Source organism: Geotrypetes seraphini, chromosome 15, assembly GCF_902459505.1.
Source record: "Geotrypetes seraphini chromosome 15, aGeoSer1.1, whole genome shotgun sequence".
In the NCBI taxonomy this organism is placed as follows: Eukaryota; Metazoa; Chordata; class Amphibia; order Gymnophiona; family Dermophiidae; genus Geotrypetes; species Geotrypetes seraphini.
The window spans coordinates 24,943,503-24,955,915 of NC_047098.1; the positions used below are offsets into that span (position 1 = coordinate 24,943,503).

Sequence of the window (12,413 nt, forward strand, 5' to 3'; positions counted from 1 at the left end):
GCCGCGAGAAGAACATTAAAGTTGTTGCTCGCAGCTCTGAACATCACTTCTGGGTGTCACACAGAGCAAATGATGTCAGCGGGAGAGATGACGGGGTCGCGAGGAGCACATTGAAGGTCTTGTTGCTCATGGCGGTGAACAACTAGAGGGAAGGGAAGGGAAAGGATGTGGGCGTGTGTGGCAGGGAAGGAGGGGGGCGCGGAGATGAGGGCGGGGGAGGGGTGCCTCTAACCCTCACTACGCTACTCTCTTGTCCAATTAACTATCAAATCCAAGATGTTCATAATTAAACTAAACAATCATAATAACTCCAATAACACCCTTCAAAGCATCTTGTGCAAAATGGAGATCATACATTACATTACATTAGTGACTTTTATTCCCCTATTACCTTGTGGTTCGAGGCGGATTACATAAGAGGTTATCTGGACATTTCCAGAAGAGTTACATAGTTGAGCAGGTTATTTCTGGGGATTGAAATGTTTCCTGCGGAGTTAGTTTGTCTTGATGGATTTCTTGAATAGTAGGGTTTTTATTTATTTTCTGAAAGTTTTGTAGTCTGGTGTCATGATCAGTAGATTGGAGAGTTGGTGGTCAAGTTTTGCTGCCTGTGTGGCCAGTAGGCCATCGTACATTTTTTTGCGTTTGACGCCTCTGATTGGGGGGTGCGTGAATGAACATAAGAACATAAGGTATCTGGGTTCTCTTTTGTCTGGTTGTGGTAGTTCGGATAGGCTGGGCTGCCTCCATTCATAGCTTTAAATAGTAGACAGTAGAATTTGAATAGTATTCTTGCTTGTATTGAGAGCCAGTGTGAGTCGAGGTATGCAGCGGTGATGTGGTTATATTTCTTCAGCGAATAGATCAGTCTCAGGGCTGTGTTATGTACTGTTTGTAGTTGTTTTATCATGACTGCGGGGCAGGGGAGATAGAGGATGTTGCAGTAGTCTAGAAGTCCTAGGACTAGGAATTGGACCATGAGCTGGAATTGTTTTCTGTCTAAGAATTTTCGGATTTGCCTTAAGTTTCGCATGACCGAGAATGATTTCTGTATTGTTTTGTTGATTTGTGGTTGCACGGTACAACTTCTGTCTATCATCACTCCAAGAAATCTTAGGGTGGGTTGAATGGAGTATGTGGTTGAGTTTATTACTAAGATTGTTATGGTTGGGGTTTTGTTTTTTTCGAAAAGAATAAATTTTGTTTTGTCTGGGTTCAGCTTTAGTTTGTGTTCTTTCATCCATGCAGCCACTGTTTCTAGTGTTCTATATAGTGTGTTTATCATGGAGGGTGTTGGTTGATCAAAAGGGAGGAGGATGGTGATGTCGTCTGCATAGCTATAAGAGGTTAAGCCTAATTTGTCTAGGCAGGTGCCGAGGGATGCAATGTAGAGGTTGAAGAGTGTTGGGGATAAAGGTGATCCTTGAGGTACGCCACAGGGTTGGACCATGATTCTGATTTTTCTTTGTTTGTCTTTACTCTGTAGGTCCTGGATCGTAGGAATCCTTGAAACCAAGTGTGCACCTTTCCTGTGATTCCTATTGTTTCTAGTATTTGTAGCAGAATGTCATGGTCTACCAGGTCAAATGCTGCAGTGAGATCTAGTTGTATAACCAGCATTTTTTTTGCCTTTGCTGAGGTGTTGTCTAGCTGTGTCCAGAAGGGATCCTAGTAGTGTCTCTGTGCTGTAGTTGGTTCTGAAACCAGACTGTGTAGGGTGGAGTAAGTTGTGTTTTCTAGGTAGTTGGTGAGGTGTTTAGCTACGAGGCCTTCCATTAGCTTGACATATACTGGTATTGAGGCTATGGGTCTGTAGTTGGATGGTAGGTCTGTTGCTACTTTGGGGTCTTTTATGATCGGGGTGGTGATGATTTCACTGAGGTCTTGCGGGAAAAGGCCATCTGTGAGCAAGGTTTGTATCCACTGTATGAGGAGAGTGCGGAATTTTGGGCTGGAGGCTTGGTTGAGGTCTCAGGTTGCGTGCCTGTATTTTTTTGTAGAGTCTGTTTAGGTCGGACCATTGTATTGTGGTGAAGTCGGACCAGGTTCTGTCTGCTGCAGCCGATTATTTTTCTGTGGGGGGCATTATGATCTCATCAAGGTGGGTTGGGGTTCCTGTGAAGGTTGTCCTGGCTGTTGTAATTTTGTTTCTAAAGTATTCGGCTAGAAGGGTGACTGAAGGGGGGTGGAGTGTCGTTATTGGCCAGGTAGGGTTTAGTGATACATTGTCCTTATCATGTAAAACTAAATACACAAAACAATTTCCAGTGTTGTTTACGTAAATGGGGCTATATGAAAAATTTCCCACCCTCCCTGAGGGTAAAAATACATGCTGATGATTCTCTGAGTTTGTGTGCCTGTCAGGACCTGTTATTCTGCCTCCTCCAAATGTTGCCACCCTAGGCAACCGCCTAATTTGCCCAATGGTTAGGCCGACCTCGCCAGAAACACTCTCAGACTGAAACGTTTTCCTGATCCAGCAATAAAAGTGATCAGTCAGAAAAAGTTGTCCTTATATTCACAAGAAAAAATCCTGGAACTTTAATTGTTAACTTTATCTTTGAACAAGATCTTAATGGAGTTATGAGGTTGTTCTTTAAAAAGTCTGGATCACTTTTTTGTGGTCAACGTTTATGGTTATATCATGATGTAACTAGAATAACCCAGGAAAGACGGAAAATATTTTTGGGCATGAGAGAAGAAACAAGGAAGCTAGGTGCTACTTTTTTGCTAGCTTATCCATGCAAATGTGTTATTAAGTTTAAAAGTCTGAAATATGTGTATTTTACACCAGATCATCTACGTTCCTTTTTAGATCTCAAAGGTTTATCTAGTGGAGGGAGTGTAGCTTAAAGGAATTGCTGGGTTGTAGCGTTTAAGCCTTTACTTTTTTGTTATATTATTGTAATATTACTCCCTATAATATCTTTGTTTTCTTTTTCCTCCTCCTAATTTGAGGTCTAAGGAAGAGTTAAGTTTCATATATATATTTATTTTAAATATTGTAATGTTTAATGATGTTTTTCTTTTGGAACATGATTCTGTATTTCTAAACCAAGTAGTTATACTTGTAAAGTATGTTAAATTCAATAAAAATAAAGTTAAAAAAAAAAAAAAGAAAAAATCCTGGAACACACAAGAAGCTAGGTCAAGTCGAAACACTTATTGGAAAAGTGTGTGGAGAGGAGGAAAGAGGAACAGATAAGAAGAGGTGAGAGGAGAGGACAGGAGCAGAAAGACAAAGCTAGGGGTGAATTCTCTTTCCCAAACAGGAGCAGACTATAAATAACTAGCCACATGATGGGAAGAAGCTCCCTTTTCCCTTCCTGGCCCTGCAAGCAGGGGAGGAGTGAGCTTAAAGTTTCAGTTTCCTTTCTGGGCGGATGTCCAGGGGAATCTTGTCCTCATGCAGGCATGGTGTGACTTCCCTGGCTCACTGCCAGCTCAAAGGGGACATTCAACCACAATACATTCTGACCCTTGCCAGAGTGGGGGTGGGGGGGGGGAGTCAGAGGCGATGACAGCGTAATTCTCTCAAACAGCTCAGAAGGGCTTGCTTTGGTGTCCCGCTTCCAGAGACAGAGGGGTTTGTAGGGAGCCGAGTAATGGTTGCTCGCTGATTTAGGTTTGGAGAACTAGGTTTGGAGAACTAGGTTTGGGTGCAAACGCCTTTATTTTGAGCAGGGAGGGGCAAGTTTGTAAAGTTGACTCATTCTTCCCTGCTGTGAACAAAGAAAAACACTAATTCTGTCCTACAAAAATCAAGCGAAATGATAGAATAATGCCTTCCCGGTGTTCTCTGTAATACTAGTGTCAGAATATTCAAACCGAGGGGTCTCTCGAACATTTCCCCCTACTTCAGTTCTTACGCTCATCTCAAGTTCAAGTTCAGTTTATTTAATATACCGCAAATATAAAACCAAAGTTAAAATCTAAGCGGTTTACAACGAATACAAATTGAGGGAGGTAAAACAATACAAAAACAAACTCCATTATTTAAGACGCAGTTATTTGTCGATGCCTTTCTCTAGCCAATAATTTTCCTCTCTGGCAAAGTTGACGAACTATTCATGATCTTTGCTAGGCAAGTTATAATAATAATAATAATAATTTATTTCTTATATACCGCTATACTGTGAAGTTCGAAGCGGTTTACAATAAAGATACATTTGACAGTACATGGGATAGAAACGGTTTACATTAAAGATTCATTTTGTCAGTGTATGGGATACAGGTGGGTTTACCAGTTATGGCATTATTTTGTAGACATGATTTCTGAGGATTGTTTGTACGAGTATTTTATCATGTTTTTTGTTTTAAAATTATGTAAACCGTTTAGTTCTAAACGGTGTAGAAATTTTTTTAATAAATAAAAGGAAAATAACCCAATAAGATTAGAGTACAATAAAATTTGCGAGGGAAAGGGGGAAGGGGAAGCCATAATATAACCTCCAGACCCCCTCCAAGTCATTCCTGACAACACAAACCTTTCTCACAGACAAAAGGGGAAGCGTGGAAGATAACATCAGACCAAAGATGAACTACAAAAGGAGCAGAAAGCTGCAGTGATCAAGAACCAGGACTGTAAATCAGAACGAAATAGGAAGTGAAACAAACAAAAAAAGCAGAGATCCATCTTCCCCAAATTAACAAGCTACGGTAAGCTATATTCTTGTCAAGTTGTGTGGATAGCAAGGGCCTGTTTAATCGTCTTTGTTTCCTGCAAGACTGGTTATTGCCTTTCAATGGAAACACCAAGTCTGTCTAAGGTCCTAGGAGAAAGTGTAGTTACTTACCTGTAACGTAGGTTCTCCGTGGACAGCAGGATAGTCAGCCACACAACCCACCCGCCTCCCCATACGGCCGACCCGGCCACAGCTAGGAACATCCTGGGGATTAGGGGGAAGCAGGGGGAAATGGGTAGGGCTCGGGCATGCCCAGTGGGGCCCGGGCACTGCACGTGCTCAGAGAGAGAGAGAGAAAAAAAAAAAAATCTCTCTGAGCTATTGGAGAGCTTATCCGCAAATTGGGAGCTGTTGGGACAACACCATATGTGGCTGACTATCCTGCTGTCCACGGAGAACCTACGTTACAGGTAAGTAACTACACTTTATTGCCTTTCAATGGAAACACCAAGTCTGTCTAAGGTATTATGGCCGAGGTCTAAGGTATTATGGCCGAGATAACTAAACTAAAACTTAACCTTATATGCCGGGTCTTCAAGCAAAGGAAGCTTGATGCGGTTAACAATAAATTAAAAAAAATAAAATAAAGTACACTGAAATACAAGAGTTAGTTTCAAAATGTTTAGCGAGTAAAAAAAGTTTTAAGAAGTTTATGGAAGAGTTGGAAGGAACTGGGACACCTCAAAATTAGGGGACGTTCATTCCATAATTGGGGAAATTTAAACGCCGGAGAGCTGCTAAAATTCTTAACTCCTTGACTTCCTTTCCTAGAAGGAAGAGAAAGTTCAAATCGATGAATGCCTCTCGCACATGAAAATCTATCAACATTCCATAGCGGAGGAACAAGAGGAGCAAAGATACCATGGAAAATCTTAAAAACAATACATAAACACTTAAAACTGAATTCTAAAATAAACCGGGAGCCAATGGAGAGAGAAAAGCAAAGGAGTCACTACTACTACCACTGCTATTTATTAGTTCTATAGATCTGAAAGACATACGCAGCGCTGTACGTTACAATAGACAGTCCCTGCTCAGAAGAGCTTACAATCTAATTTAGACAGGACAGTTCAGGGTTGGGGAGGTTATAGTGGGTCTAGGTATCTGACAGCAGTGAGGGGGAGTTAAGAGTTGAAAGCAGTTTCAAGAAAGTGGGCCTTTTGCTTGGATTTGAACACCGCAGGGACGAAGCACGACGTATTGATTCAGGCAGCCTGTTCCAGGCATACGGCACCGAAAGAAAGAAGGGACGGAGTCTGGAGTTGGCAGTGGAAGAGAAGGATACAGATAAGAAGGGCTTGCCCGACGAGTGGAGATCATGAGGGGGGGAGCATAGGGGGAGATAAGTGAGGAGAGATATCGGGGGGGGGGGGCTTCAGAGTGAATGCACTTGTAAGTCAGCAAGAGGAGTTTAAACTGTATTTGGAAATGGACGGGTAGCCAATGAAGCAACTTGAGGAGAGGGGTAATGTGAGAATAGCGGCTCTCATGGAATATGAGTCGCGCAGCAGAATTTTGAACGGATTGAAGAGGCGAGAGAGACAGGTGTGCGGGAGGCCCAAGAGAAGTGCGTTGCAGCAGTCTAAGCGCGAGGTGACGAGAGCGTGGACAAGGGTTTTGGTCGTGTGTTCAAAGAGAAGTGAACGGATTTTGGTAATGTTATAGAGGAGATAAAAGGAAGCGGCCGCTGCATAATGGTTTGGTCGGACTGCAGCACACAGAACCAAGTGGAAACCATTGAAAACCAGTAGACTTTAAAGTGAAATGAGCAATTCTGAATATCTTCTCTCGCTCATCCAAAATCATGGGGGGGTTAGGTTTCTTTTGGTTTTGGTTCTTTTTAGGCAGTTTTTGTTGAAAATCAATGTAACTAATTTTGGGGAGTCCAGCTCTGGTAAAAGTTAGTACACTGAGAAATTAAGGGCTCCTTTTACAAAGCTGCGCTAGGGCTTTAACGCGCGGAATAGCGTGCACTAATTTGCTGCGTGCGCCAGCCGCTACCGCCGCCTTTTGAGCAGGCGGTAGATTTTCAAGCTAGCGTGCGCTAATCCGGTGCGTGCGTTAAAACCGCTAGCGCAGCTTAGGGGTCCTTTTATCAAGCTGCGGTAGGGGTTTTAACACGCGTAATACCGTGCGTTAAACCGCCCGCCGCACTAGCCGCTAACGCCTGCATTGAGCAGGCGTTAGTTTTTTTAGCCGGCTGTGGGGGTTAGCGCGTGGTGAAATGTCTGACGCACTAATCCTGCTAGCGCGGCTTGATAAAAGGACCCCTTAGTAAAAGGAGCCCTAAATCTCAACCATAACTTTTCTAGATGCCACAGAAGCTGGTGTTACCTTAAACACTACTGGATTTATTAAGGCATGAGCTTTCAAAGACAAGCATCTATTTTTTTATTTTTTTATTTATTCAATTCTACTCTTCCTCATCAGGACGCTTGTTCTCCGAAGTATCCCCTTCAATAAATGAGTCTACAAAGAGTCACTGGACTCTGCCACAGGTCAATACATCTACTTCCCTAGATGTTATGATTACTGCATATTGCTGACGTGTACCTTTCTCCAAGCTGATTACTCAGCGACTCAAGATGCCGGGGCCCGGGATAATGTACTTCCCAGTCCTCTGAAGCAGACTTCAGGCGAGGTCCTTGTGATAATAAGAAGTATGGGTGGAGTTTGGATGTCAAGGGTTGGCACACAGCAAAACAAAATGATGAACTCGGCAAACATCGGCAAAGGATGCCAACTGTAAGGAATGCTCAGCGGGGGAGGCCAGACTTGAGTCTGGGAGACAGTGTCAGGGTGTCTGGTACGCTCCCTTCCTTATACAGAGTATAGGATATCTGATACCATGTTCAAAGATGCAGGGAAGCTCTTAACTCCAGGAAGGGGTAAAACGCGGACCTTACAGACCTAAACCCGCACGTCCTTAAAAATCTGAGGTCCGTGCCACTTTTTATGTGTAATCAATTTTTTTATTTTCAAACAGAAAAGCAACCTACAAAGTACAGGCAACCGTGGAATAACAACAAAGTAGAACCAGATTACAAAATAGACTAAGCCAGCACCCCACCACTTTTAGTCTCAGCTTAGGTTATGGCTCCGACAGACCTCCATGACACTTTAGCTCTGAAGGACCCTAATGCTGCTCCCTCCCTATGCTGAGACTAAAAGTGGCAAAACTTTTGCCCTGAGGTCCTTGCCACTTTTACTCTCAGGATAGGGAGGGAGAAGCATTAGGGTCCGTCAGAGCTAACTTTTGCCCTGAGGTCCGTGCCACTTTTAGTCTCAGCATAGGATCCGTCACAGCTAAATTGTTATGGGGGTTTGTCAGAGCCATAACCTAAGCTGAGACTAAAAGTGGCACGGACCTCAGATTTTTTAAGGACATGCGGGGATAGATCCACCAGGTCCTTATTTTACCCCTTCCCTTTAACTCCTAATCCTCACAGTTTAAGTCCGATCAGGCCCATCTGACCTCCCTTTTTCTGGCAGCACCCAAGCCTCTGGATTTCTAACCCTGCCTTCTCAGTCAGGCGCTGATTTCCTCATACCCATATGATGTGGGTGGCTGTCCAGCCAAGAAACAACAGCCCCCCCCCCTCCCTTCCCAAGCATGGCTGAGAAAAGTTCTGCACACATCACATGCCCATAGGATGTCTGGAAATTCCTCCATCTGGTCCCCTTCCCCTCACTGACCTGATAAGGTGGATCCAGCAGAGCAGGCTCTCAGGTGGGGAGTGCACGATGAGGAGGTACAGATAAAGAGCCACAGCCACGGTCCAAAAGAAGGAGCTCGTGTTGGAGAAGGTGGACAGGGCCCCCTGGAGCACACAGTCCCAAGAAGAGGACTCGAAGTCTCGCAGGACCCCGTAGAAGTAGGAGACGGCGGAGAGCAGGTCAGCCACAGAGAGGTAGAGCAGCAGCTGCCGGGGCCGGCTACGGAGCTCGGGCCACAGGACGTGGGTGCAAATGATGAGACTGGACCCCACGAAGGACAGGGCACAGGAGAGTAGCACGGTCACCCGCTCAAACGGGTAGAGGTCGGAGCGCAGGAGCCCCCCGGGGCTCCCATCCCGCTGGATCTCGGACATGGCTGCAAATGCACGAAAGGTCCCGGGAGACTGGGAGGAGGGGCAGTCACAATGCCAAAAAAACAAACCCAGCGTGGTTTCTTGGGATTTTTAACCCGCCTCGAACTCGGGATTACTTGCGCTGAGATTGGATCACGTGAAAGGTTGCGAAATAATGCGTTGACTTGGGTAGATTACCCTCCTAATACTTTAAACAGTACTTAATGTGGCCACCAGATGTCACTCTTACTCCACCACCACCAACTTGCGACTGATTCGACTCATGTATAAGACGGGAGTTTCAAGGGAGCTCCTTTCTACGAGTGACATTGTTTTTATACGTATATACACTAAACGAAACTTTTAATTTATAGACCGGGTCGAAAGAGAAAGAAAAAAAAATTGACTTAAAAACTTACAATTTTGAAAATAACCAAGTTTTAAAATTTTTCCGGAAAGATTGAAGTGAACCTAATTCTCTCAGCCCTTAAAATGTAACCGTATTTGACCTAAATATAGAGGAGGTTGCAGGTTGAGGAACTAGGATCTGAAGCTGCAAGGAGACAGGCTCAAGAGTAATAAGGAAGTATTTCTTTGCCTTATGGTGATCAAAACAATCACATTTGGAGGAAGGTCATTAGGAAAGCCACAGGGAACGCAGTTAACTTTATAAAGAGGAACTATGATTTAAAGCAAATGAATTAGAATGAAAGAGGTGGAGGAGTAACCTAATGCGGTACTGGGTTCAATTCCTACTGCAGCATCTTGTGACCAGGGCAGGATTAACCAATAGGCCTATTAGGCACGTGCCTAGGGCCCAAAAGGGTCAGGGGGCTCGATGAAGGAGGGCACCAACATTGTTTATTCCAAACGGCGATGGGCCCCTCCAGCATCAATTGGCAACGCAGCCCTCCCTTCGATGGAAAGTAAGACAAGCAAGCAACGCGGGTAAGAAAGGCAACGGGAACTGTAATTGTGCAAGCAATGCTGCTTGCCCAAAGCTTCCCTCTGACGCAGCTTCCTGTTTCCGCCTGGGCACATGGTAGGGTGGGGCGGGGCAGGGGGCCCAGTGTACTTGTGTGCCTAGGGGCCCTTGACGAATTAATCCTGCCCTGCTTGTGACTCTGGGCAAGTCCCGTAACATTCCATTGTCCTAGGTACAAAAACAGTTCATGAGGCCACTAGAGACAACGTACCTGCATATATATATATATATATATATATATATAATATATATATATGCAGTATATAAGAAATAAAATTATTATTATTATAATGTGGACAGCTCGTAGCTGTTTCCATTTCTCTTCTGTGACAGCGCATGCAGAATGTGGCTTCCTGTGTTTCCAGTTCAATTTGTGGCTAAATATTTCTACAAGTATTTGTGATAAGTGTTTTCTGTACTTGATTAGGGTCTTTCTGTGTGCAGAGGGCGCCAAAGGCCAGGGATTCTATTAGCACTGAGTGTCAGTGAACGGATCTGTAGAAATTGGCTTCTTCAGTTATTCCCAATGGACATATTGAGGTTCTTGCAATATTTAAGGTGCTGTCTTTTCCTATGTAGGCTATTATTGGTTCTGTTATGGAATGGTACATTTGTTATATAGGCCCCGAGTGACTTCCATAGTTTGTATTATTTCACAATGTCTGGTACTATAGAGAATTTAATTGATGTTACTGAGATGAAATTATAATCGGACATTTTTTTAAAAAACATGTCAAGTTTTATGTCCTAGCTGTGCTCTGCACCTGCTATTGCATGAGGAAGACTTCTATAGATGCAGGTCACATGTTTGCTTTATACATCGTGGTGGATTCAGAGTTGTTTTTAATATAAGAGTTCCCTTCCATGTTAAATAATTTAACTGCAACAATATTTGCTCAGTATACAAGTGTTTGTAAAGCTTTCATTTTTCCTAGTATGGAAACTGGAAAAATAACTTGTATTCTTCAATTCTTTAGGCAAAATGCTTCACCAGCATTCCCAGTGAGGGGACCTCCCTGCTCTGCTTCCTGACCAGTTTCAAAAAGGCCCTCCTCCTTAGGAGTAGTGGGAGGGAGAACATCATCTCATCCATCACCTCAGGCAGTGGACTGGCTTGAGGAATATATCTTTACAGCTGTGAAAGCCAGTGTGTACTTTTAGCCGGCCAGAAGGTGATTTTCTGCAGTACTATTAATGCACATTAATCTGTTTTAATTCACAGAAGTTGCTTTGAAAAATGTTCTTCCCAGGCCCCCAAACTATCTGATAAAAATTATATACCGGTATTTATTGAAATGACATTTTTTTTCTATTTGGATACATGGAGGGACAGGAATGAAATTAAACCCTCTTTTTACAAAACCATGCAAGAGGTTTTAGCGCCGGCTGCTCTGATGCTCATAGGAACTCTAGGACCATCGGAGCAACGCAGAGCATTCAGTGTGCCAGCCGGTGCTAAAAACCTCTTGCGCGGTTTTGTAACAAGGGGGGGTAAATGAGATGTAGAGTAGTGGTTCTTAAACCTGTCTTGGGGGGCCCCCAGCCAGTCAGGTTTTCATGATACCCCTAATGAATATGCATGAGGTAGATTTGCCTGAAAACCTACCTCATGTATATTCATTAGAGATATCTTGACAACCCGACTGGCTGGGGGCCCCCCAGGACAGGTTTAAGAGCCACTGATGCAGAGAGCACTGTTACGCTGAAGGAATGCCCACGCAAAATGAAGATGGCAGTGCATTTGCGCATGTGCTCCACTATTATTCTATGGATAAATTAGCTTCATAAAAATTTCTTTGCACACAAACTCTTTGCCATGCCAATATTTATTTACAAAAATGACATTCTAGTACATATGCTGATTAAATTTTTTTCTGCTTGAACCAGTGCGCAGAACCATCATACCTCATTCTGTCTTAAAAATTGCAGATATTGTTTACGCTCGCAGCAAAAAGAAAACAAAAAAATTATTTAAATTTTTCATATACAGTGGTGCCTCACACAACGAACTTAATTGGTTCCAGGAGCAAGTTTGTTATGCGAAAAGTTCGTTATGTGAAACGCGTTTTCCCATAACAATACATGTTAAAAAAAATAATTCGTTCTGTAGCATAAAATATGCTAAGATGACATAAAAAAAGATAAATTTTTTGTTATTATTTTTATTTAGATACATCTAAAAACATAATTGTTTTTTAAAACAACACACATTTTTTAAATTTAAAGACAGACTAAGTAGAGTCTAATTTTACAGTGAGAGAGGGCAGAGTCTCAGCGGCAAAAACTGGGACTTAACTGTTCATTTTTTTTTTTTTTCTAGCATCGGGGAAGCGGCGAGAGTAGCTCCGCCCCCCCCCCAACGCATCAGCAGTAGGCGCCGGGCCCCTGCGAGCCGACGGTCCGCCACTGCACAGGGAGCCAGGCGGAGAGAGGGCAGTTAAGCGCAGTGCCTGCGCGGAAGGATGCAGCTCGGGCGACTTCGTTGTGTGAAATGAAGTTCGTTGTGGGAAGCAAGACCTGAAGTTCGTTGTGCGCAGCGTTCGCTGTGCGAGGCGTTCGTTATGCGAGGCACCACTGTATACCGCAAATCCATGAGGTTTACAACCTACATACATAGAATATAACATTAATACATTCTACTCAAGACATAAAGTATTCAAAAACCTGAACAAT

General features: G+C 43.5%; 1 protein-coding gene and 1 long non-coding RNA gene across 2 annotated transcripts in view; one reads left to right on the forward strand and one right to left on the reverse strand.

The window, feature by feature from the left end:
* Window positions 1-8,898, reverse strand: part of GPR157 (G protein-coupled receptor 157) — a 32,416-nt gene extending 23,518 nt beyond the window's left edge. The window contains exon 1 of the mRNA XM_033922980.1: window positions 8,382-8,898. Coding sequence (XP_033778871.1) covers window positions 8,382-8,776 — 395 coding nt within the window. The 5' untranslated portion in view covers window positions 8,777-8,898. The remainder of the gene's footprint in view (window positions 1-8,381) is intronic.
* LOC117349466 lies at window positions 8,302-12,117 on the forward strand. Its single transcript, XR_004537165.1, has 3 exons — window positions 8,302-8,581; window positions 10,718-10,912; window positions 12,061-12,117. It is a non-coding gene; the product is annotated as an uncharacterized LOC117349466 (long non-coding RNA).
* Window positions 12,118-12,413: the final 296 nt, after the last annotated feature.